The 25,075-nt window shown below is 33.4% G+C and overlaps 5 protein-coding genes across 6 annotated transcripts in view; 3 read left to right on the top strand and 2 right to left on the bottom strand.

The window, feature by feature from the left end:
- Nucleotides 1-3,249, bottom strand: part of LOC106115414 (probable ATP-dependent DNA helicase HFM1) — a 30,461-nt gene extending 27,212 nt beyond the window's left edge. Inside the window, exons 1-8 of the mRNA XM_013308767.1 lie at nt 3,092-3,249; nt 2,793-2,873; nt 2,506-2,631; nt 2,041-2,170; nt 1,388-1,559; nt 901-1,082; nt 668-818; nt 240-374 (exon numbers count right to left, since the gene is read on the bottom strand). Of these exons, the coding sequence (XP_013164221.1) occupies nt 240-374; nt 668-818; nt 901-1,082; nt 1,388-1,559; nt 2,041-2,170; nt 2,506-2,575 (840 nt within the window). The 5' untranslated portion in view covers nt 2,576-2,631; nt 2,793-2,873; nt 3,092-3,249. The remainder of the gene's footprint in view (nt 1-239; nt 375-667; nt 819-900; nt 1,083-1,387; nt 1,560-2,040; nt 2,171-2,505; nt 2,632-2,792; nt 2,874-3,091) is intronic.
- Nucleotides 3,250-3,721: 472 nt separating this feature from the next.
- Nucleotides 3,722-6,016, top strand: LOC106115419 (uncharacterized). The gene is made up of 4 exons (XM_013308772.1): nt 3,722-3,850; nt 3,931-4,216; nt 4,424-4,960; nt 5,279-6,016. Coding segments are annotated over exons 1-4 (1,137 nt in total). The 5' UTR covers nt 3,722-3,848; the 3' UTR covers nt 5,591-6,016.
- A 197-nt stretch (nt 6,017-6,213) lies between these two features.
- On the bottom strand, nt 6,214-7,871 carry geminin (geminin DNA replication inhibitor). Its single transcript, XM_013308790.1, has 5 exons — nt 7,659-7,871; nt 7,459-7,589; nt 7,249-7,386; nt 6,955-7,081; nt 6,214-6,525 (listed from the first exon to the last, which is right to left on the bottom strand). The coding sequence occupies exons 1-5, from the start codon at nt 7,677-7,679 to the stop codon at nt 6,409-6,411; spliced, it is 534 nt and encodes a 177-aa protein (XP_013164244.1). The 5' UTR covers nt 7,680-7,871; the 3' UTR covers nt 6,214-6,408.
- Nucleotides 7,872-8,148: 277 nt separating this feature from the next.
- On the top strand, nt 8,149-19,414 carry LOC106115482 (inositol polyphosphate 5-phosphatase K). 2 transcript variants are annotated; one of them, XM_013308879.1, is made up of 10 exons: nt 8,149-8,382; nt 8,496-8,615; nt 8,792-9,017; nt 9,337-9,512; nt 9,835-10,080; nt 11,062-11,215; nt 12,050-12,250; nt 15,121-15,264; nt 16,748-16,943; nt 17,453-19,414. In XM_013308879.1, exons 1-10 carry the CDS (start codon nt 8,369-8,371, stop codon nt 17,641-17,643), a joined length of 1,668 nt encoding a protein of 555 aa, XP_013164333.1. In that variant the 5' UTR covers nt 8,149-8,368; the 3' UTR covers nt 17,644-19,414. The 2 variants fall into 2 exon arrangements, with proteins under 2 accessions (XP_013164333.1, XP_013164334.1); XM_013308880.1 differs by lacking the exon at nt 12,050-12,250.
- Nucleotides 19,415-22,567: 3,153 nt separating this feature from the next.
- The window catches only part of LOC106115481 (G-protein coupled receptor Mth2), a 40,122-nt gene continuing 37,614 nt past the window's right edge, over nt 22,568-25,075 (top strand). Inside the window, exon 1 of the mRNA XM_013308878.1 lies at nt 22,568-23,140. Coding sequence (XP_013164332.1) covers nt 22,634-23,140 — 507 coding nt within the window. The 5' untranslated portion in view covers nt 22,568-22,633. The remainder of the gene's footprint in view (nt 23,141-25,075) is intronic.

Raw genomic sequence — 25,075 nt, 5'->3', positions numbered from 1 at the left:
GCAATTTAATAAAACTATCCTATCTTTTGGAAGGTATCTCCGGAACGGCTCAATGGATTTCGCTGAATTTAGTCATAGGTGTAGATACTGATCAAGTTTTATTAATTTCGCGCGGACAGAGTCGCAGGCAACAGCTAGTTTGGTATTAAGTCTCTCCTTTGTCACCCTGGACCACGTAATCGCATGTCAGTACCTCCTCTTATCTAACATAAAAGTACTAAAATAAGTAGTAAACTAACTTGAATTTTCTTAGTCTTAATAGCGGAAGCCAAAGCCGTGAGTTTCGCTTTTTGTTCTTCGCTAAACCTAAATGTAATCTCCCGGGATAAAGCCTCGGCTGTTAGAATCACACCTTTTCGAGTATTACAGAAAATCTAAAAAAAAATTAAACTAGAAGGGGGCAAACGAGCCGCGCAACTAATGTAATAAATCAAATGAAAAAAAAAAACTTCACATGAAATAGAAACCTCTTCTTTATTAGTTTCTCTACTTTATCACTTTAATTGATTTTTTAATAAACACCTGGGGACGTTTGCTACTTTAAAAACCTTCTAAGCTACAAGTAAATCACTTTTTCTTTAACAATTAATTCATGTATCAATATATCGAAGTTGCGTAGGTAATGTCGTCTTTACCCTAGCGTTAAATTCTTAACAAAAGCGCTTACCAATGTTGGCTTCTTATCATGATATCTCTGAATGATGGGCCACAATTTATAGTTTAAGGCAATATCAAATTTAAATATACTCATTCCTACGGGACAGGGATAGCCCTCGACAACTCGCTTTATCTTCACCGGACGACATTCATCTCCAAACCTATACAAGAGTCCTTTTTTAATAAATGGGGAAAAATACTGTAGGTAGGGGTAAATGGGGAAAATAAGTAAACATTGCTCACTTATAAAACACAGCGGGTTTGTTTGTAGTGCCTAGCCATTCCGCGACGTCTTCAGGATTACTTATTGTAGCAGAAACCGCGACAAATCTTATTTTAGGTGCATTTGCCTCTATTTGGGATATATTTATATTGCCTTGTTGCTTTTGAAGTTGCTCTAATCGGTAAGTTGATTGTATTGAAGACTAAAATAAAAGTTATAAGAATCGTTGGTTTCTGAGACCAAAATTATATATGAAACATATCGTCGTACCTTTCATTATCATAGACAAAACAGAGATAACAATACGCTTAACGGATCTTAATCTTAGAAACCAACGATGAATGAGTACAAAACGTGTAATTATTGGAAATTAAATACATACTATGTTTAAGTTATCGATTGAAAGTACTAATTTCAAAGAAATTAAAAACAAAATATCTTTACTGTAAAAATTTCAAGAATTTTTTTTTTGTGTAAACTTAGGAATATTTAAGGAATAGTACATACTTGTATCGTCTTCATCCGACTTACAACAGCCTCTAAGACAGGACCACGAGTAACATCGTTCAATATATGAACTTCATCTATGAGGAACAATTTGATAACTTCAACCATACCTCTGTAGTCACGCCATCGTCTTGTCAACATGTCCCATTTCTCCGGTGTTGTTATTATAATCCTATATTATTTACGTTAGTAAAGACAATGTTCGATTTCTTACCATTTTTAGGGTTCCGTATCTCGAAAGGTTAAAGACGGAACCCTTATAGGATCACTTTGTTCCTTATTTGTTGCACTTTTGACTAATATTTTTAATTCTTTTAATTGAAATTAAACAGATCGCAATAGTAAACAAGACATGGATATAGGACGAACAATTTCTTTATATAATAAGGTGACAAACGTGTAAGTGGCCACCTGAATTCACCGAATTAGCGAAGCCATTTCTGACCATAGACATGCAATTGCAGATGTCTAATTTTAATCGACGAAAGATGGGAATCGCACAGAAATACAATATTTCCCCTTTCTATGCATGCCCTACTCTATTAAATCCATTTTCCCTACCCATCCTTTTCTTATTACAAAGGGACTTTCATCTTAAGATACGCAGAAATGGTTTGAGATCGTATATTGAGTTAGATCGTAAGGATTCATACCTGTAAGGTTTCAATTGTGAGAAATCAACGTCAGTATCACCTGTTACTTCAATGCATAATGAATTAAATTTAGTAAACTTTGGGTACCATTCGGTTAACCTTTCAGTACATATCGCTTTGATTGGCGCCACTGGGAACAAAATATCTACATAACTTATCACCCCTTACTCTTAGTCTTACTAATATTATAAATGTGAATGTTTAGATTGATGAATGGATGTTTGGAAGAACACATAAGCTACTTATTAAGTTAATTGCAATTGGGCGCAGACGGAGTCGCCGGCAACAACATAAGTGCGTTATCATCAATACTACAAGAAGATCATTAAATTACAAATTGGCGATTTTTGATAATGGATCACTAAAATAAATCCGTAAAACTTTATAAATATTACAGCTTTTCGTTCCACGGCACGATGTTTATTGGCTTAAGTTGTTTATAATTATTATAACTAATGTACAAACTGTAAATAATCTTAAAATCTTCATCGATATTTTTCTCCTCCATCTCCATGAGCAATTGAACAATGGCCATTTCAAAAATAACGGTTTTCCCGGATCCAGTCGGCGCACATACCACTAAAGATTTGTCTGAAATTACATCCAATATACTCTAAAAAAAGGTAAGTTGGAATAATTTAACATTAAATATTTCGAAATCGTAATCTACGAATTAATTTTCTTACGCTGAATTATCTTCATGAAGCCAAAACAGTAAAGACAAAACAAACAAATAACATAATTAAACAAACCAGAATACAAAGCGTCTTCAATAACTTTAGTTTGTACGACGTTGAAATGTTGAAAGCTGAACACATCTCTGTACTTAGGATCTGTAGAAAAAAGTATTTAGTATCAAGTTGCAATTTTGTTTGATTTTATTCTATAAACATTGTACACTCATCGAATGCTTCTGTGGTATCCGATTTCTAGCGTTAATTTTTCTTGTAAATGTAATGTAATCAGAATATGGGATAACATTATTGTCTATCTAAATTTTATGAAGATGGAAAGACTGGAACAAGAAATATTCCATTCATATTAACAATACCTATTTCTTCAACACTTCTTAGACCTTGGCGTTCTCCTGTGTGCTTTGGTTTTCTATTGTGACTTTCATTTGAAATCTTATCATTATTTACGACATTCTGATCATCTGAGTTATTGGTACTCGATGTCGACAATGAAATTGGTGGAGAATTGTCTATTACATCATCCAATATATCTGTAAAATTTTCACTAAAAACAAATAATTTAAATTCCATTTTAATTTTTTATAATCAAAATCATAACAATAATTTACTTACAGGCTGGTCATCGTGTTCTTTTTATTCCATTTTAAATCATAAATAGTAAAATTAAATTAACATGTGACGATCATGGGAAGATTAATTAATCTTAACCTGTAAACAATTAAAACTGTTTAATTTTACCGCCAATGCCAAAATCCAAAATCTTTATGGTTATAGAGTATTGGAGTATTCAAATCAAAATTAATGAAATTAAATCTTGAAATAAATTTAACTAATTACAATATATAATTAAAGTTAAGGACAAATCATATTATTGATTGATAAAAATCCAATGAATTACTTAGGTCCACGATCCCGGTACCATTACGTAAAACTCTTTGATATCTCTCACTGCCACTGTCATTATTCATATTCTTTGATTTCAAAATCTTATTTCATGTCATTTGTCATATTTTCAAAAACATTTTCCTTAAAATATGAATTTTATATCCACCCAGCTTATTAACTGTGATAATCGCTTATATTATTTATAAGAATCAACCGTAAATTATAGTTATGTTAGTAAAATGTAGTTTAATTTGAAAATAAATAAGGGCTTACCATAGCAACTTCTTATTATTGTGTTATTATTTTTCAGGGAGTATTTAAAAGATTACGATAATGCTGACACAATCAGTATTGATACATTAGCGCTTGAGGAAGCCGTACAAGACGAACGAGAAAGAGAAATATTAGAATTAAGTACACTTAGTAAAAAAGTATGTTTTCTACACACAAGCATACTTTACTACAGGAATGCAAAATCGAAACTGGGAGCTACTTGTCACGAAGCTTGGAGGACACTGATAAAAAAAATAGGGGGTACTCCAAACACTTGGAGGGAACTTGGGTATTCCTTGGGTATATCGCAAGATGATTTAGATGTAAGTAAAAATTCCTGACATTTTGATAAACCTCAAAATTAATTGTAACAAATAATAATGATTAAGTTAAACAAGTATTTATCAATAATTTCTGAAAAATAATGTTTAATTCACCTATGATGTGATAGGAAAATTGTTTGCCACAATCAATATTTAACAATAGTAAAAAATATTATTTGTTTTTAAAATTTTACCACATCATTTCAGTACATTATGAGTACAGTAAAAGAAGATCCCGCTGACACAGTTCTTAAAGTGTTCATGCAAAATGAGAATGCAACATTGGACAAAATTCTTGATGCCTTAGTTAAAATGAAACGTTTTGATATCCTGAAATCCATAGATGATCCATTCAGTATTTTATCACAATGTTTTTATAAAGAAGACAGTGGCTACCATAGTGGTAGCAAAACAAGTGGTACAAGAGAAATCATAAGTTTTACAAAGAACCTTCCAAACGATTTACCACCAGCTTTAAACAAATCAATGGTTATCAAAGAATCTAAAAGGCCTGATAAACCAACACTCAGACCACCGGTCAAGACTGATGATACAAAGATAGAAAAGGATCATCCTATATTATTTTTGACATTTACGGAGGATGGATGGGCAACAGCAGTTAATATAAAACAATATGTAGAAAATTGGACAGATGTACCAGCAGTTAGTGTAATCACCCTCAATGAGAGAAGAGATGAAGTTTATCGGAATCCTGAAAAATTTATAAGAGAATATTTTGAAAAGGTAAGTTACTTGATTCATGCACATATGGGGCACCAATGTTACCAGATATCTTGACGGCTCTTAACTTTGTGCTAGCAAACACTGAGTAATTTGAAAAGTTTAAACCTGAAGTTTCCTTAGCTTAGGTGTGATAACTTTCATTATGCAATCTTGAACAATGCAATCAACTTTGTGTTGTTGTTGGTTTTTAGGCATGAATGTGTTTTGGATATAGCAGTATCATTTTAATTTTTTAACTCTTAGCCATATATGATAAAAAGCCATAGATTTTTATCCTTTAGATCAGAGAATTTCTCATTTCATGTTTTAATTTTTCAGGCTGACTACATAGTGCCTATAATAACAACAGGATATTTAAATGAAATAAGATCTCATACACCAAGAGTACATAACACAATTGATAATTTGGACTTTAAATATGCCAGCTTTATATATAAGTTGATAATTAACCATTATATACATGCATCTGGATGTCTCAATATAAAAGTGAGAAGTGTATTGCCTCAAAATGCAGAAGTCAATGTACTTACAGATATTAGAATGTATCCGGACTTAACACCTTGGACATATGAAGAGAACTTTGATGAGACTTTCAAAGTTTTTTTAAATAAAGAATATTTGACTTTGTAATATTGTAAATTATAATTATAGAACTGGGATTTGACTACAGTGCCACTCATAGTAATATATTGTTGAACTTGAATAAGCGAAAGTCCAAACAATAGAGGACAGAAATATTTTTCTTGCTCATAGAGGTTTCTCTCGAGACTGAGTTTCTCGCTTATGAAGGCAGACAACCTTTAATGCCTCGGGAATGACTCTGCTTTATCAAGGTTCAAGTATGCGTTGTAGTTCCTTTTTTGTGTAGGAACTAAAAGATGACAATTTGCATATGTAACATGGAAACAGTGATATATTAATGTGTTCTTATTTTGGCATATTCTAGGTTATAAGAATACTATTATGATTAACTTTTATGCTCGGATTTAATTCCTTTAGGTGCAAATAATTTAATTTTTTTTAATAAGATTTTGGATAAAAATTTTGAAATGTCACTTTTTTCGTGTTTTATTTAGTAATAAAAAGATTATTTTATGACAGCTGAATTTTATAATTAATAAAACATATATTTTCTTATAATTTATTTTATTACACACTAATTAGTCTTACATATTGGTTATGTTAAAAATTTTAATGAAAAGTTTCAAATGTTGACATTAAAAAAATGAAAAATATTTATCTCTATTTAAATAACAACTAAATATAGGAAAACACATATTTCTTACAATCAAATTTTTGGGTAAGGTTCAATTTTCGATTTAAATTAAATTTAATAAAGAAATAGTAAATTAATGTGCAATACTGCCCTCACCTAAAATCTGATTATTGTCAAATATATTGATTGTACAGAATATAACTTACATAACTAGAAATAAAGAAATTATTGTCTACAAAGAAGTTTGTTCATTGCCATCTTCAGTTTTTTGTGTGTCATCCAGAGAATCGGTCTGGCTGACATCATTGACATCAATGCCTGTGTCATCATTAGTATTATTGGTTAAATCCTGAAATAAAACAGACATATAATATAGAATGTTAAATACAACAGAAATTTGTAAAAAAAAATGGAATACTAATATACAAATATAGTAGAAAACATTAAATACTGTATCAGTTAAAACAACATATTAATTTCAATGACCAAAACCATAATTTCCAATTGAATGTCACAGCAACACAGTATTAATTTTATAGTCTACAGTCTTACATCTGTGCTAACTTTTAATAAGATTTATGCAGCCATTCAGAAGATACCTTCACAAAAAATCCATCCATCCATTCATTCCAACATTCGCATATATAATATTAGTAAAATGTGTTATTATCACGAAAAATTGCTGATTGCTAAGAATGCATGATACTTTGATTGTACCTTGGAAAGAATTATTAATATTCACTAAAAATTCAATAAAATGTTATGTAAAAAAGAGTACCTTAACAACTTCCACAAAGGCATTAGCTTCTTCCAACATTTCCCTGAGCTTAACTATCTCCTCCTTAAGTTCTTCTATTGTTTCATGAAGCTTCTCATTCTGGCTTAATGCTTCTTGCAAAGCCGACCTACAAAAGTAGTGTTAACAAAAACATTAGCTGTATAAAGCTATCACATGGTTTAAGATTCTTACTTTTGTGTGTAAACATCATAACCCCAAAAATATTAGACTACCTTCAGTGTGATGAAAATTGTTACTTATAACTATTTTTACTTAATGAAACTTTATACTCACTGGCTCTTAGTAGCTAAAGCTTTCCAGTAATTTTTAGAAGCTGTTTTAGGATTGGTCAAATCATCAACCGATACTTTGTCGTCAAGGTTAGCTTGAATTTTCTTGTGAGATGGACTTTTCCTTTTTACTGGAGGAGCTCTAGAAACAATTTAATTTTTATTATTTTGTAATATGAATGTTGTTAGCAGTTTTATTAATATTAAAACTCACATGTCGAGGACAGGAGATTCTCGGGATAACTGATGTTTAGGACTATTTGATGGTTTACCCACCAAATTTTCGGTGTCCGTTGCAGTACTTTGAATCGTCCTTAAAGATCTTCTGGTTGTGCGTGGCATATCCTACGGATATGCAAAGATGGTTAATAATGTTTATTTAACAATTACAAAAAGGTTTGGCATCATACTTACTTGAATATCACCAGAGCTCATTTTTATAATTTAGGACTAAGGCACTGAATTTTATTTATAGTAAGAAAATGAATAGATTTTTACATTTATTGAAATGAAACGTCACGAATTATTTGTAAATAAAACCGCCGTGATCTAAAAAGCTAACAGTACAAGTACAATGGCAGTTTTTGACAGTTTTACCATCACAGTGACAAATGTTTTCCCGCCGTTTTAGTATAACGCCATTGCCAATATTACCAGCTCTGTTTCCCGATGAATGGAACTTTGGAACGATGTGAGAAATCTTGTTTCTGGCGACAGCGGCAAAATTAGTCTCGTAGTTTTTTACTTCTTCAAAAAGATTCAAGAAAGAGAGATTTCATAGCAATTTATTTTCGAAACAATTTCTATCTTTACCGATATCGTTTTTTAAACTGGTAAAGCTTAAGTTATTGTCAACGTCAACGTCAAATGTTAATTATTGTCGTCTTTATCATATCACTTCAGTTTGTGTAATTTCATTTATCATCTCAAATCTAAATAGTTAAGAGTTGCGAGTGAATAACTTAACATTCACTAACTGTTTCGTATCTTCGTTGTGTAAAATTAGCTGTGTTACACCGAAATTAAGCTTTGTCTTATTTTCCTTGAAAATCCTGTCTTATTTTTGTAAATGATATTTGTAGTTAAAACTTATGTGCTGCTGGGATTATAGAAATTGATAAAAAATGGATACTTTAAGGTAAATATTTTTTTATTAATTAAACAAACGGAAAATAAAGGCGTAAAACGTGACCTCATATTAATATATCTTACAGCAATCGTCGAATCCTAAATGTGTTTTATTTGTTGCAGGTTTTATTTTGTGACCTGGAATGTTGCTACTAAGTCTCCAGGTCAAGACTTGAATTCCTTATTGGATTTTCCATCACAATTTAATAGAAACAAACCTTTACCAGATTTCTATGTTATTGGGTTTGTATATTTATTTGTAGAATTACCTAATTACCTTTCTGATAATTAATTAAATAATTTTCTTTAAATATATTTTTAAGATCCTAAAAGTTGTAAATTGTTCATCTGATTTTCTATACTTTGTTAGATTATTTGGTACAAAATTGTACATATTTTTAATAATAAACATTTTTCAGTTTACAAGAAGTTAAATCAGCTCCTCAGAACATGGTAATGGACAGTTTGTTCACTGACCCATGGACATCCACCTTTAACAAGATACTTTGTAGACAAGGCTTCATAATTGCAAAGACAATAAGGCTGCAAGGCATCATACTAATAGTGTACACACAGCTGAAACATGTTACACATCTTCGCGATATTGAAGCTCAGTATACTAAAATAGGATTTGGAGGACTATGGGTGAGAATATTTACTTTTTATTTTAATTTTATTAGTTAGGTTTAAAAAAAAGTGAAGAATGAAATTAGAAATGATACATCAATCTGGAAGACATGCATAAAGTGCGCCAACCCTTTATAGCATAGGATATGGATGGAAATGTTTCTTGTAGTTATTTTTATATGATACCGGCTGTTACCCATCACTTTATCCATTCATCCAAAATTTAAAGTAGCTGGTTCTTCTACCTACTTAATATGCATATAAAATTTCATAAAAATTGGTCTGTTTCGGAGGAGTATGGTAACTTGAACCGAATTTTATAGATAATTTATTTCAGGGTAACAAAGGTGCAGTTAGTGTAAGGTTCAATATCTATGGTTGTTCAGTGTGCCTTGTGAATTGTCATCTTACAGCACATGAACATTTACACCATCATCGTGTTACTGATTACAACACAATAGTAAATAATCACACATACCATGTCACGGAAACTACCCACATTTTGTTCCATGAGTGAGTACATTTTGCAATATTTTTAGCAAACAGGTTAAAAAATTTAAGCATTTACAAATATTAGGAATTAAAATTAGATGATTTAATGATAAGGTCACAATTGTATTTATTTTCCATGCAATAAGATTATTGTGGGACCACTTAAAAAAAAACTTTTTAGAGTGCTTAATCTTCAAGCATTGTTAAGCATTGAATAAATTAATGTTGTAACTTTAAAGCAATTTTTCACTATTTATTACAAGAAATGATTTTTTTTAAATAAAATTAATTATCCACTTTAAGTTCTATGTAGTAGAAATGATAATTACCTTAATACTTTTAGCTATGTGTTCTTCATTGGAGATTTGAACTGTCGCCTTGACCATCCGCCTGATGAAAGCCCTTCAGCGGAAGAAATAGCTGCTGCACTACAAGAGGTAGAAAAAGATAAATATGCAGCACTGCTCAAATATGACCAGTTGTATGCTTCCCAAGAATTAGATGAAGCATTTGTTGAGTTAACAGAACCTGAGATTAGGTTCCCACCCACCTACAAGTTTATATTAGGCACGGATGATTATGATCTCAAGTAAGTTAATTTGTTTATAACATAAAATTACTCCTTTCTTATGTGAAAGTTTGGATGGATGAATGGATGTTTGTTACCTTATAACTCCATTACGGATAAAGGCTAATAGGTTTATGTAAGACTGTGTAAGTTGCAGGCCTGCTTGGCCCATTCTGTCCAGCGCCTGAGCAGTCAACCGCAATAGGGTTTTTCAGAATTAATAAGGGTATGCCGTAATAACTGCCTTGAGCTGACATAAAACAATTATTGTCTGGGGCAAGTAAATGTGTTAATATAGTACCTACTTTACTTAATAATTGTTAATAGGCAAAACAAAAAAATATGTACTGTCCAATAACATTATAATTCTTCATAAATTCTAAGTCATCAATTAACCTGCGGTTTTTCTTTTAAAATTCTATGTTTATGTTACATTATGTGACTAAACGAATATTTCGTCAAAATACCTCTGACGTCATGAAAATACCTCAAAAGATAATTTATTTTTATATAATGTGGTTAAAATTGTGGCTAATTTGCTTGGAAACTTTTTAGTATGAATGTAGGTTATCTGAATCCTTAACTGTTTTATTAACTTGCAAACATATTATGTAAATGACTAGTACATAATTGGGCACTATGTGAGTGGGATAATCATCATCACTTCACTATACGTCCCCACCGAGGGGCTGGAGCCTACCCTAAGTTACGGGTGATTAGGCCACAGTCAACCACGCAGCCCAAGTGCGGGTTGATTGACTTCACAAATATCTTTGAATTTCTTCTCAGACATGTGCAGGTTGCATCACGATGCTTTCCTTCATCGTCAGAACATCGTATAAGTGTACATATGTAAATCGGTTATCGAAAAACACATTGTTACATGGCGGGATTCGAACCCAGGACCTGCAGATTGCAAGTCAAGTGCTTGACCCCTGAGCCACCGACGCTCTATGACTGTTATAAGTCTAGATGATATTACTGAATACATCATTTTTTTAGGAGAAAACCATCATGGACGGACAGGATACTGTACAAAGTTGTACCTAATAATTATGAAAATATAACTCTGAGAGCGGATTGCTTAAGTTACAATGACGTACCACATTACACAGTTAGTGACCATAAACCCGTGGTAGCAGTTTATACCATCAAGGTCAGTAACATTTTTCTCATTTGAATTGCATGTGAGTTGAATATTGTCTAGGAAATTAACTAATATTAGTGGTAAGCCTTTGCAGGATACATTACGTAGTGTTTTTATGTTAATTTGCTGGCTAATAAACTCTAATTAGACCGCACAATATAAATTTTACAATTGTCCTTGTAACTTACTTATGGACGTGTTTCTTAATGTTATATATTAGTGACTATTTTACGATTTTTTGAACTCTCTGTGTCTTTGTCTTGAATCTTGATTAGCTGTTAAATCGGTTTTAATATGACAGCTATAATAACTCTTCATCGTAAATATATCGTAGTGTGCATTATAACGAAGCCAAGGTCCACATCGCGCTAGAGATTTTATTAAGCGAGCAAAGAGGTTACATAAACTATTGCGTTACCACATTATTGCGATATAACATACTTTAGTTGGTTATATTATGACATTTTTCAAACTACTATTTTAACGAATCTAAAATAATTTAATTCAACGGTTAGGAAGATTGTCGGCAGTTAATTTTTAAAAAATTTCTTAAAAAATTTTCTTACGATAAAAACATTAGTAGATTAACGACCTATATCATCTCAATTAACTGGTCCAAAACCAGAATTCATTTATATAGAACAAGTCGGACTAACTTTTGCTTAACACAGTTAAAAATAGAGAATGGTTTTTAATTTTTGCTTACTTTTTACCAATAATGCACTGCACACATGCATGCCTGTATAGCTTTGCTAGTATGCATTAGTTTTAGGTCACAAATCCTAAAGCAAAAAATATACAAAACAATTGGATGTAGTTGCTTTAAACTAACATGCACGCTAGGTTCAGAGGCTCCTCACTCGCTCCCTGATGGCTGATGTACCGAGAGCAACACGTTCTATGATTAGAATGCGGACCGCTCTCGTCAAGCCTGCGGACACCCCTGAAGACGAGGCAGGCACTAGTACCCCTGATGTTCCTGAAGGTGAAGAAGAAGAAGAAGATGTATGTGATAACGTAGATGGTGTCTTCGTCTCAGATGAGGTATGTTCGCATGAGTATGGTTTGCCGTTCGGGCTTGTTAGATCACCTTCGTTATACCAAAGGTTGGAATAAAGTGTTTTGGGGATAGTTGGTAGCTTAGAAGCATTCATGGTTTTTGTTTGTTTGGTTGTAGCATGTTATGTTATGCTTTGGCTTGTTTTGTATAGTTTTTCATGTTTTGTATACTGTTTTTATGATTATATCGTAACATATTGCAGTTAAATTTTTATTACGATAATTCGTTACTGTGATTATCATTGCACCGTCTGTTATGTTTATAAAATACATATAAAGAACACTTCTAACTTTAAAGTTTAGCAGTTTCATGTTTACGACAACTTCAAACCACGATGTAACTATGTTTGAGTCTTGAAGTGTCTACATTCAATATAATTTCTTATTGTACTAGCTGTTGCCCGCGATCAGTCCGCGTGGATTAAAAAAAAAACTTAATTAGTAGCCTATGAGTTCTGCCAGACTATGTTTTACATCTGTGCCAAATTTCATCAAGATCCATTTAGCTGTTATGGCGATACCTTGTAGCAAACATCCATCAGATTGTGTTTAATACGTAACACATGAGTTCCATTTGTTTAAACCGTTTAATGTAACTGGCTGATGTGATATTCCTGTATGTATAGCGTGTTGCGGGGTTTCATTATTGTCCTACTTAAGATCCGCATTATGTATGTATCGTAGGATATTCTGTTTGAATTAATTTATCCAACTAACCCAAATTACTCATTACCCTTTAATTATTTAACGAGCTTTCAATTTATTATGATGTCTTGGTATCTTAATTGTTTAACCGATTTTGAACCTTGAGGTTTTATCAAATATACAGTCAGACAGTGTTTTTTTTAATTCTCTGTATTACTTGTTTATCCAAATGGCTAAAAAGTTGTCGCGGTTTGTATTATTATATTTACCAAGCTTTCTGTTATATAAAGCTGGCTATCAAGAAGTTTTGTTTTTCTTTTATATTGAGTATGTAACTATTATCAGCTCACTATACGCATCCACCGAGGGGCTCATAGCCTACCTTAAATCAGTGACCAGGCCATAGTCAATCACGCTGGCCAAGTGCGGGTTGGTTGACTTCACACATATCTTTGAATTTCTTCTCATATATGTGCGATTACATCACGATGTTTTCCTTCATCGTAAGAATGTAAGTGTATTATTATTATAGATATAGAAGATAATTTTTATGTTATCATATCATTATTTAAAATCCGATAATGAAAATCAAAATTTGTTATTGCACAATGATTGCAAATGTATCAAAATCTAGTTTAAAAAGTATTAAATTAAAATAAATCCTATTTAGTTTTTTGTAATCCGTAATACGGATACGACTCATTTTCTGGATAATTGTTGCGAATGTAAAATCAAATTTGTTTGAATATTCTAACATGTTTTTCCCTCGCATAGAACTAACAAAGAGATAATCGTTCCGATAAGCCGAAGATAAGTATATGATAAATACCACTTATTGAGTTGTGCCGCTAATATCCTGTATGTAACTTTTGTTTCAAAATTTTACGATAAATTTCAATACGTACAAAATATGAAAAATCCCTATTTTTTCCGACGTTCTTACGGTGAAGGAAAACATCGCAATACAACCTGCACATATCTGCCAAAAAATTCGAAGATATGTGTCAAGTCAATCAACCCGCACTTTGCCAGCATGGTTGTCTATGGTCTAGTAACCCTTACTTTATGGTAGGGTTCGAGCCCCTTAGTGGGGACGTATAATGAGCTCATGATGATGTAACTTTTAAATTGCTTTGGTTTTATATTCAACCTGAAATGGATAGGCAATAAGGCTACTATCGCAATTATGATATAAATATGATTCATTTTGTACTTGACCATAATCCTTATTGAGTGACTTATCAATGTTGTGTCTTATCATAGAATCTATGTACACAACAACTTTGCCACTTTGGAATTAAAGTATCTTGTTATAAAGACATCCAATTTTTACATTGGCTCGGAATATCATGAGATACGCTAGACAATATACCATTTAAGTTGTCAACGGTCGAACTCGAGCTTTCTGTCGCTCGCAGTGGCTGCTGACATCGAGCTGCTATTAAGATTGAATCTTGTAATACTTTTCATCAAACGAATTTTATGATACCGGCAAAGTAATATCCAAAAGTGATGATTTTTCTGGTACACAAACACTTATTTCCCTGTAGTAGAGAAGGGATATTTGATGTAATAATTCCTTAATAATTTTTATCATTGATTGTTCGCATCTTAAAATGTAATGCGAAATACGGAGAATGTAATCATTTCGGAAATACGCAGAAATCGAAAGACGATTTTGTTACTGATTCCCTCCTTAGTAGTTGTGAGCATTTTATCTTCTTATCTAATAGTTACAAGCCATCGATTCTAAGAACTTATCGGACATTTGAAATCAATAAGCAAACAAAGGATTTCGTTTTACAGCTAACTATTATCTTACTAATATTATAAATGTGAATGTTTACATGGACGGATGGATGTTAGAAGGTATCTCTAGATCGGCTGCATGGTTTTCGATGAAATTTGGCATAGATGTAGAACATAGTCTGGTGGAACATATAGAATACTTATTAGTTTTTTTTTACTTTCATGCGGACGGAGTCGCGAGCGAAAACTTGTTTAATAATAAATATATTCACTATGCATACTTAATTCAAGCTTCCAATATTCAAACCTTCCAACATACCTGTAATCCAACATTCCAACATCTAGACTGTATTCAACCGATTACTCGACAGGCTAAGAAGTCGATCAAAGAATCAACCAACTACGCAAAACTACCCAATTACGTAAACTTTGTTATGTATTGCTTCGATATATTGTTGCAGGTGATGGCCAACTATACAGAGAAGACGGTGGAATTCGCACCCGTGGTGAGGATCTGGTACATCGGGGACGCGGACTTTAGAACGCAGTGTACTTTATCACCCGACGTTGAAATAAACCCAAATGATTGGATCGGCATTTACGATGTAAGTGTAACGACAGATATAACTAATTCATATAGCCTTTTAGACTACATATCGGTCGATATTTCAAGTTAACTTGCTGCCTTCAGTCATTAATTGATCCCTAAGGGGAACACTTATTGCTTTGCGGAAGATAAACTTTGTAAACAATAGTTATATATTATTTCACTAAAATAGGTAAAAATAAGCGTTCTTGGCTCTACATAAGAGAGAACTTACCACTTTTTATTTTATAGTTTTATACTTTTAACTTGAAACAACTCTATTAAGGTTTTATAGGTTTTGTTTATTTAATTTGATTATTATTTGCTTATTGTGAGTTAATTAGTTCGTTCTAGTTTTGCTAATATCGATGTCAAGGTTGCGATGCGTTAATAAGTAAAGCATGTCAGTATTTCATTGATTTATGCGATGAGCTGATTTGTACTTTTACTGACAAGTCGACCCGACGAAAATGTAACTCTTTTCGTTTTTAATCTCTTATATAACTCTTTTCTTCGAATAAAGTTATTCAATAGTGGTATAAAAGTATACTATCTTACGTTTAGATAGTCCAAGGGATGTTTTTCTCTGTTTTCTAATCTAAACTAAACAGAGTTTCTCGCTTATGGAGATCGGAACCGGACAACGACTCTCGCTAATAGAGGTTTCTCGCTTACTCATGTTCGATTTTGTCATTCTCTGTCTTCTTCATATCACAGCTATTATTGCAAAAATTGCGTGGATAGTTGCTTGTAATATTCTACAAGATAAATTTTTAACGCATTTTGAAAACAGGTTAATTTATAATATGACAAAAAATGATCATATCGAGGTATCGCGATGACATTGTATAATTTCAAAGTATCCGGAAATGTTACTATGTGCGATAAATTTAGTAGTTTTGCTTATTTTTATCAATTCTGATAACTGATAAATATAATTTACCTGATAAGTATTATAGGCATTTTTTACAAAACGGATATGACATTAAATTCTGTGTATGTCTATGGGCAACGGTCACTTCGCTATTTCAGCGATTTCAGGTGACCGCTCGTTCGTTTGCCATCTTATGATATAAAAAAAAATTAGAATATTTACGATTTCTCGTTAAAATCGATAGACAAACCTTTGTTTATTTACTCTTTAGATAAAAAGAGATAGATTAAACATTTTTTTTTATTTTAACTTAAAAAAAGTAATATTTCATCTAAACCTTCAGCCCCCTATTCACTAACGCTTGCGGCTAGTCTATATGCGGAATATTAGTCTTATCGTGTTTCTGACAATCTCGGTATAAATCATATATTCATGTGTTTTACACAGGAATTTTGGTCTCAGAAACCCACGGTTAGTCTAGTTACCGAGAAAGTCGTACTATTAAAGAATTGATAAAGTAGGATTTTTTTTTCATGGAGATGGGCGTGCTTTTAGTACTCTTTGAAATACAGATCTTAAACAATTTCCGATGTATCCTTTAGTTATTTTGTCCGTTTTACAATTCTAGGCGGATTTCCACAATTTAGACGACTACATCGCATACGAGTACCTCGCTAAGGTATCATTACCACACGATTCTCCGGAGAGCGGACAAGCGCGCACCATCACGCTCAGCTTCCCTGTAGGCAGCGGTGTGCGCACACCCGGCTTCTACCGATTCATATATTTCAGTCAGCCCAATAACGAAGTCAGGAGTGTCTTGGGTAAGTCTTCGTTTAAGTTTCTTCATACACTAGGCAAAGTAAATTTAGTATACAACGTTGACCACATTTGTATTTGACATCGCTAACATTCTCCTGCAACCTTGCGTCCCGGAGGCCTAATTTAGTCCTCTTTCCCTTCCCACCCTTTTTCTTATAAGGAAAGGATGGGAAGTAGAAGTGGACTTTCCGGATGAGAGGATGCATGGAAAGGGAAATTATTTTCTTTCTAAGCATACTCTCCTCCGTCGATTAAAGATAGGCAACGCATATGCAATAACGTATGTCTATGGGCAACAGTCACTTCGCTATTTCAGCGATCTCAGGTGACCGCTCGCTCGTTTGCCACCTTTTGATATAAAAAACCTCTATGTCAAGATCTTTGTGTGAAAAGTAGTTGCAATTTTTTTAACACAAATTTTCAAAATGGCGGAACAAATCTATATAGTTGACAGTTTACAATGCCAATTTAAACCTTAAAACGTTGTAACAAAGTCGTCTATTTGCTTTAGGTATATCAGATCCATTCGAAGTGTGCAGCAAAGAGGATGCTCTGGTTACAATAGATCCGTGCGAGCAGGCCTCCACCAGCTCGAGTTCCGGCAAGCCGACTACCGCGACCACCGACTTGTTCACCGACTTTACCGGCCTTGACGTCACGAAGCTGTCGCGACATTTCTCCAATGACCTAAGTATTGACTGACTAAAGACCTATCTTCCCAGCTCACCTGTCGCTAGGAAGAAACGAGACGATTAAAAGGTATTTTTAAGAGTAAATGTCACGTATGTGATCCCGTTGTATAGTTGATTAAAATCATCATCACCATCATCATCATCATAATAATTTTCATCATCATAACTATCAGCCCGTGTCAGTCGCATCAGAGAGAGTCACAAAATTCAGTAATATGACAAGCTAACCGCATTAGGAGTGGATAAAAGTTCACCTTTTTGTAGAGTATTAGGTGTTTACTAAATCTAAACTAAGGGCCACCACTTAACAACTCTCTGTGCGGCTGTGTCATGCATATATTTTTAGCAATATAACCTTTACGATGATGGCACTATATGTTTGATTAAGAATTGTGTGCATTTGGTATTCACCTACCTTGTTTGTGACAAAATAAAGTTCATTTTCGCACGAATGTTCCAAAATTAAAACAAAAATTTTACCATATGTAGCGTATGTCATCATTTTATACGTTTTATGTACTTATTATTTATTTAAAGTAGTATTCAGTTATTTCGTCATTAACAAAAATATCAATGCAATAGTGAACTTTATTGCTAAAGGATTATGTTTTATATTCATTTAAAATAGGTCTATTTAGAAGCGACAATGAATCCATGAGCATTTTGATAGGTTTAGAAAGAAAAAAAATTAATACCACACAAATAACACACAAAAAATTAAAGAAAAGTTTAGCATAAGATAGCCAATTCATTTAGCTAATTCAGTATTAAATTAAGACACAGAAATCAATCAAAACTATCTCGTCGCAGCATCAACGCATGCGCAAGTTTAAAAGTCAAATGAGCGAGATAGATGAATCGCTCTCGCTCATTCACTCTTTCGTTCGTGTCGAGAAAAGGACGGGTGATTCAGTAGCGGTGTTAGGCTAGGGCGAGGTGGTGCGACCGCCCTAAGCGCCGGGCTTAAGGGACGCCTGAGGTGCGCCCTAAGATACTTTATCTTTGGAGTTTTAAATCTCGCCCAGGGCGCGAGAAATGGTAAAGCCGGCCCTGGGCTGATTCTAAGAACGATAAATTCAATTAAAATTTTATCATGGCTTCTAGACAATAAACGTTTTGTAGGTAAAATGTATTTAAATTACTATAAGGTTATTTAGTTTCAGTGATTTAATAGTACAATTATTAGGTTATATTTTTCCTGCACTAACTATAGGTACAATGTACTTGCCTAGATACAATAGATTAAATATAATTTGCCTTTGTTTAGCTTTTCTTAGTAAAATTTGTAAAAAAAATCTATTATATATTTCTTTGTTATTTGTGGGATTTCCCATTATCAAATTCCGCAATCAAGAAAAATCTAATTAGTTTTTGTAGAAATGATTCATTAATTGTCGTCACAAATGTATTTGATAAGATAAAGGTACAATATAGTTACACGCCTATTGTTTTTATATTGTGTTAGTCGCTAGTCAGATTATAAACTAACGGAGATGACCCGATGCTACTAGAATTAATATATATATATTGTCTCTATTTTGTTAAACATGTAAATGACAGTGAAATTCCACGGTTATTCGTAAAATCGAGTTTATGTACAATGAACTAGCGTAGTTTGTTTTTATATAATATTCTTAAGCTGTTTAAAGAATGTATAGATATTTTACTTCTATCTGTAAATGTATGACAACAGACAAGAACATATAGTATTTATCTAGACCGGTAATATATAAAAATACATACGCATGGAAACTGACATAAAAGAAAAAAAACCTTGACAACATACCTGTGTCACTTTTTTGACATTGATAAGGTGGCGCTAGTGAGCTGAGACAGTTTAATTTAACTTGCCCACCGGGACACATATATCACCAAGAATATCTGACCTTGTCATGTCAAACTAAATTATATCAGCTCATTAGCTCACCTTGTCAATGTTAACTGTCAAGTATAATACTATGACTGACCAGGTCATATATCCTTGTTTGACTATATATGTGTATAGTGTGTCTATTTAAGATAGATTAGTTTGACAATTCATTTGACCGTCCATTAAGTACAATATTAATCGTCATACAAAATTAAATCGATACTTATTAGGTGCTAGTTGTCAAACTAATCTATCTTAAATAGACACACTATAAGTTAGATTCGAAATGGAATGTCACAATGACAGTCACAATATTTTATCTTTAATATTTGTGAGAACACAAGCTTAGAACACAATAATTATGTTTGTTAATGACCTATTATATGCTAATATTATACGTAATTCATATATCTTTCCTATGTTAAATTCTGTGAGTAATTATAATCCCCATCTTAGCTATTTAGATGGTTTGTCAGGAAATTTAGTACATTTCTGTTACCAAATATTGCCATATTTGAAATTAGATAAATATCGTGTAATTTTCTTTAAAAAAAATCAAGGCTTTCAGTTAAATATTTCTATGATATTGTTATAAAATGTAAATATTGTAATACATACGTAAAATTCCAAATAGAGGCGCCTAGCGATATGTTTCCCTTTTTTTATTAACTTTTTCTATGATGTTTATGGCTTTTCTTAATTTTTTTATATTTTTAAAATTAAAAACTAGTGACATCTTACGGCTAACAGCAGTATATGTGTGAATAGATTCCGCATTAAATAAAAGATGTCGCCACTATGAGGCAGTTTGTTTTTAGTTTTTACAAAGAATCATAGATGGCACCACTGGAAATCAACCGCAGAAGTAAATTCTCAAAGTTTTTAAATTGCGTTGTTGTTTTTTTGTTATTTAAAAAAAAATTAGCACTATGAAAAATGAGTGTCGACCACAATGGTTTATGGTGCCTTAAATCTGCTGTTTTCAAACTTTTTTGCAAACTTTAAGAAACGCTGTCTTAAATAATACGTCAAAACAAATTTAACTTCAATAATGTACATACCAATATATTATTATATTATGAGAAATGTAAGTACAGTATTTTTTCATTAGGAAAAATAGTTTTATAGTCTATTGAACCCCAATCGGCATGCAGTAAATGAAAACTTAAAAATTAACTTAAATTGTGACATTATTTTTATAAAGTTACATTTTTAAAGATTAATTAATATTGCGGTTAATTACGACAGCTGAGATTATATTATATTTCGCTAATTACTATGTTTGTTCAACAAAATTTAATTATTTTATGCACCTTATTACTTTAAAATAAGGTTCAAAATATTTTAACATATTGTTAGCTCTTAAAAAGGCTTACTACATGAATGTAAACATGACTTAGACTTGCCTTGTTTGTATATGTCTAAAATAAGACAAGCACATGTCAGTATTTTGTAAGACAACATAATATAAATCAAACAAAACTGATAGCTTAAAAAAATATGGCAAAATATTGTTCTTCTAAATTCAAGCTTATCTTCTGCACAGTATTTTAGGCTTTTTCTATATTAACCGAAAACTAAAGACATCAATAATTAAAACACAGAGTTAAATTCTGACTAAGGCTCAAAATCGGCTCATAGTTTGCGACAATAAAAGAGAGGCTCAAAAAATAAATAGGTAGAAATGAAGGGAAAAGTTTTTTTTTAATTTACAACTGTTTATTTTCTTATACTCATCTATATCATTAAAAAAACAATGTTTTATTTATGTGTAATTTAAATACGTTTAAATAATGGTATATAATACTTAGGGCCTAAAATTTCAAATATACTAGCAAGTTTTTCCATGTACTAAAAATAAATTATTTTACGTGCGTGTACAGTACGTTTCAAATATCTTGGAAGCTCGGAACATTATACGAGACGCTGCATGAACATATAAATATAATAAATGAAAACAAATTCATCAGTATTGAAAATGCTTTATAAATATAACATTCCATGTTTATTTGGCTTACCTTATATTAAACCGGTTACAATGACATCGACAGGACTGCCGATATACAGTTGTAAAAACCAATATTCTATTGTTAGCTCTAAAAGCAAGTCATTGTCCGGTCATGACAGACGATCTCCGTAAGCGAGAGACTAGGGTTAGGGAAACATCTCTATAAGAGAGAAAATGTCGTAGTCCTTTTGACTCTTGCTTATCCAGGTTCGGTTTAGACATTCCGTTCAATCGGGATCTGTGATTTTGGTCGTCATAACCGATATGTTTTTTTAATCGAACGTGAGTTTTTTCTAATATAATGATAGCACGATGTTAATTTGTTTTAAGAAATAATACTCTATATATCTCTACATTTTATATATACCACCGATTAAGTGACACATTTATATGTAGTGTATTTCTTGTAGCAAAACATATTTTCAGTAATTGTATAAAATTAAATTTATTGTAAGTACTTATTGGGAATATTTACTTATGTAATAAATAAGGTGTATTTATGTTGAAACGCTACAGTACCTATGTTTTATCTTGCCGAAATATATTTATTCCTGCTTGATGAGATTTTAAATAACAATTGTTGATACTAGGGAAATATGGCTTACGTTATTATCAAGTGTTTTTTCTAAAACAAATGTGTTTTATTATAATGTATATCATTTGGAGAGATCAATTTTACTCACATAACTTGTAATTTGTGATTCATAGAACAGATCGTAAAACATTTCATTCCTGTAATGATAATTTAATTTATTATAAAAGATGACTTGTAATGGTATGCATTTTTTGGTTACGGGCATGTTGTAGAGTATAGTACAAATGTTTAATTTAATCAATGTCACAACAGTTGTGTTACTATAATAAAGTCTATTTAGTTGAATGTTTTGTTTTATTTTTAAACACGTGCCATTCCAGCGGCGTGACGTGACGTGACGTAGTGCCGTAGATACGTCGTCGTGTCATACGCGGCGATGAGTAAACCGATGGCGCGATAAGGGATACGTGAAACTGAGTGATGTTTATCGGCGGGCTGCGGAGTGCGGCCGCGTAGCGCGTAGCGTTATCGGGAAAGCGCGGGAAAAGCCGCCGTCGAGCTCAGTAGGCCCGCGTACGCCGACCGACATGGACGTTACGACGCGCGCGCTCGTTTTGGCTCTAGCCGCGCTCGCGATCGTCGCGCGCGCCCACCTGCCGTCCCACGATAACATACTCAGAGTCCAGCTATGGGACGCCGAAGGTCTCAGCCGAGACCCCGTGCCCCCGCGGATCTCGGAGTCAGCTCTCAACCATCGCAAGCTCAAAGTCAACGTGAACTCCTTGTACGATGCCATGATGAAGGAGTCGGAGCACGGCGCGGAGAGGTTCGCCCGGCACAAAGTCCGGCACAAGCGGAGGAGGCCGCGACAGAGTGGCACCGACCTGCCCTGGAGGTTCCACTCGGGCGCGGGTTCGCTCAACGTGGCCGCCTTCGACGACGCCGTACCCTGGGACGTGATCGAGGGGGATGGATTGGGTAACGCGAGTGTAGTGAGTGCCGCGAGTGTCTTGAGTGCCGCGGTTGCCGGCGGCGGGCCGGAGAGCTCGCCGCGAGACGTGTCGCCGCCCATGACACTGCGCCAGGACGAGGAGGTAATGAGCGAGGGCAAACAGCCGGCGTAGACAATGCGGGCGCCTTTCAGCGCCATCGCCGCCGCGGGGATGCCGATATTCGCTTAATGAGCCGGCGGCTCCTCAGTGCCGCCGGCTCTATTCACCACTTCCTTTGACTCCGCACCCTCGGGCGGCGATGCGCTGATAAAGTGAATGCCCTCCATCCATTGTTTTTAAAATATGTTTTATCGCTGTATGTCGATGTTATCGTTCCGGGCGGCCTCGAAATGAAGTAAAGTGTTTAAGGGGAGATTGGCTCGCAGTCGGTAATCGGGAGATATGTCACTGATAGCGGCCGTTGCATTCACGTCGCGTTTCCTCGACCGCTCATAATTTAAATACAATAACGAATGTTGGTAACGAAAACTTATCCGAGTCGAAATTTTGTTATCGGAAGCGATTGAATGAAATTCCTGATAACATAATTTATCGTGTTAAACATTTCGTGGCCGCCAATCCGGATTGTATTGCAGATAGGATAACAATTGTAAAAGTGATTTAAGACGCTTCTAGCTATTATGTTTTTTTTAATTTACTTTGTAAGCATCTCAAACATCTGATATTAATGCCATGTGATGATTTAAAACCTTCATGTACAGTTGCCTCTCATAAAGTGTATTATTACGATTATTGCGAATATTTTTTACCGTGGTATGGCTGTGGAATGGACTGAAGTAATTAACTTCTTAGGCTTTTAAGATGTAATCTTTTAATAGTGTTTAGTGTACGTTGTAATCTTGTAGAAATATTGTTAATGTAGGCATGTATGAGAATTTATTTTCAATATATAAATTTCGACACATAAAGGAATTTCATTTAGTTTGTTGTACGGCGTTTCTGCAACGAATCCATTGTAACCGCCCCCCGGCCCTACACTTTGTAGAACCCCCTTTACATACCCGGAATTTAACATCCGACCTTTCACATATATTGTTAACCTTTTGCGAAACTGGTTGGGGTTCGAATGTAGGGCCAGTTCTGCATTGCTGATTTATTTCGTTCAATGGATATTCGGGTCCGTATTCAATATATGAATGGATTTTGTACAGGGTGATACAAAATTATCTACTGTAATTTGGTTCCATTTTATACATCCTGCTAAGGTTTATAATATTCTATTTGAATTCAAAATGTCAGTGTCATATCCAAGTATTTAAAAACAGAGAGACATTTAAACAAATGACAAACGCGATGCATACTTAAGCAAGTTAAAAGATTATAAATAAAGTAAAAACTATACAAACCTATCGTTAACAAAAACTATTGGAACTAATTTAAGGAGCCAAGAGACACTGACTGACTATAAACCTACAACACTCCGGGGAAGAATAGGAATCAAATAACACCTCAATGTAGATAATTGGTCAAGCTGTTTAGATCGTCAGGTGGAATGGGCCATCACCTAGAATATAAGTATCAGACAAAAAAAACCGTTCAATTAGTAAAGTAAATAAACGTATACATTTTTATACTATAATATAATATCATATCAAGCACAAAATTGAAATATTAAACGCTAGTAAAATGAATTCACAAATTATATGATAGTCAATTAACGAGCATGTTTTCAAAATGCATTTCGCGCTATATCCATCAACTAGATGTGTGACCACCGTCCACGCCCGCCGCCCGCAGTGCTCCGCCGATCAACCGGAAATTAGGCGCAAATCAATAATTTCCCTCGCAACACTGTCCACCGATCAACACGTTAATGCTGTCTGATAGACATTTCGCTGTCAGTATACCTAAATTAAGCTCATCGACACTAACTGTGTGTTTCTGAGCCTAAAATACCAGTTTAAAACATATTAAACTTTGGTCTCAGAAACCTAACTCATCAATACAAACGTAATTCTTACATAAAAAGAATAAAGATTGATAAGATTATGATTGACAAATTTTGAAAGGACTGAA

This window comes from Papilio xuthus, unplaced genomic scaffold, assembly GCF_000836235.2.
Source record: "Papilio xuthus unplaced genomic scaffold, Pxut_1.1 DF827789.1, whole genome shotgun sequence".
In the NCBI taxonomy this organism is placed as follows: Eukaryota; Metazoa; Arthropoda; class Insecta; order Lepidoptera; family Papilionidae; genus Papilio; species Papilio xuthus.
This window is presented reverse-complemented; position numbering and strand designations above follow the sequence as displayed.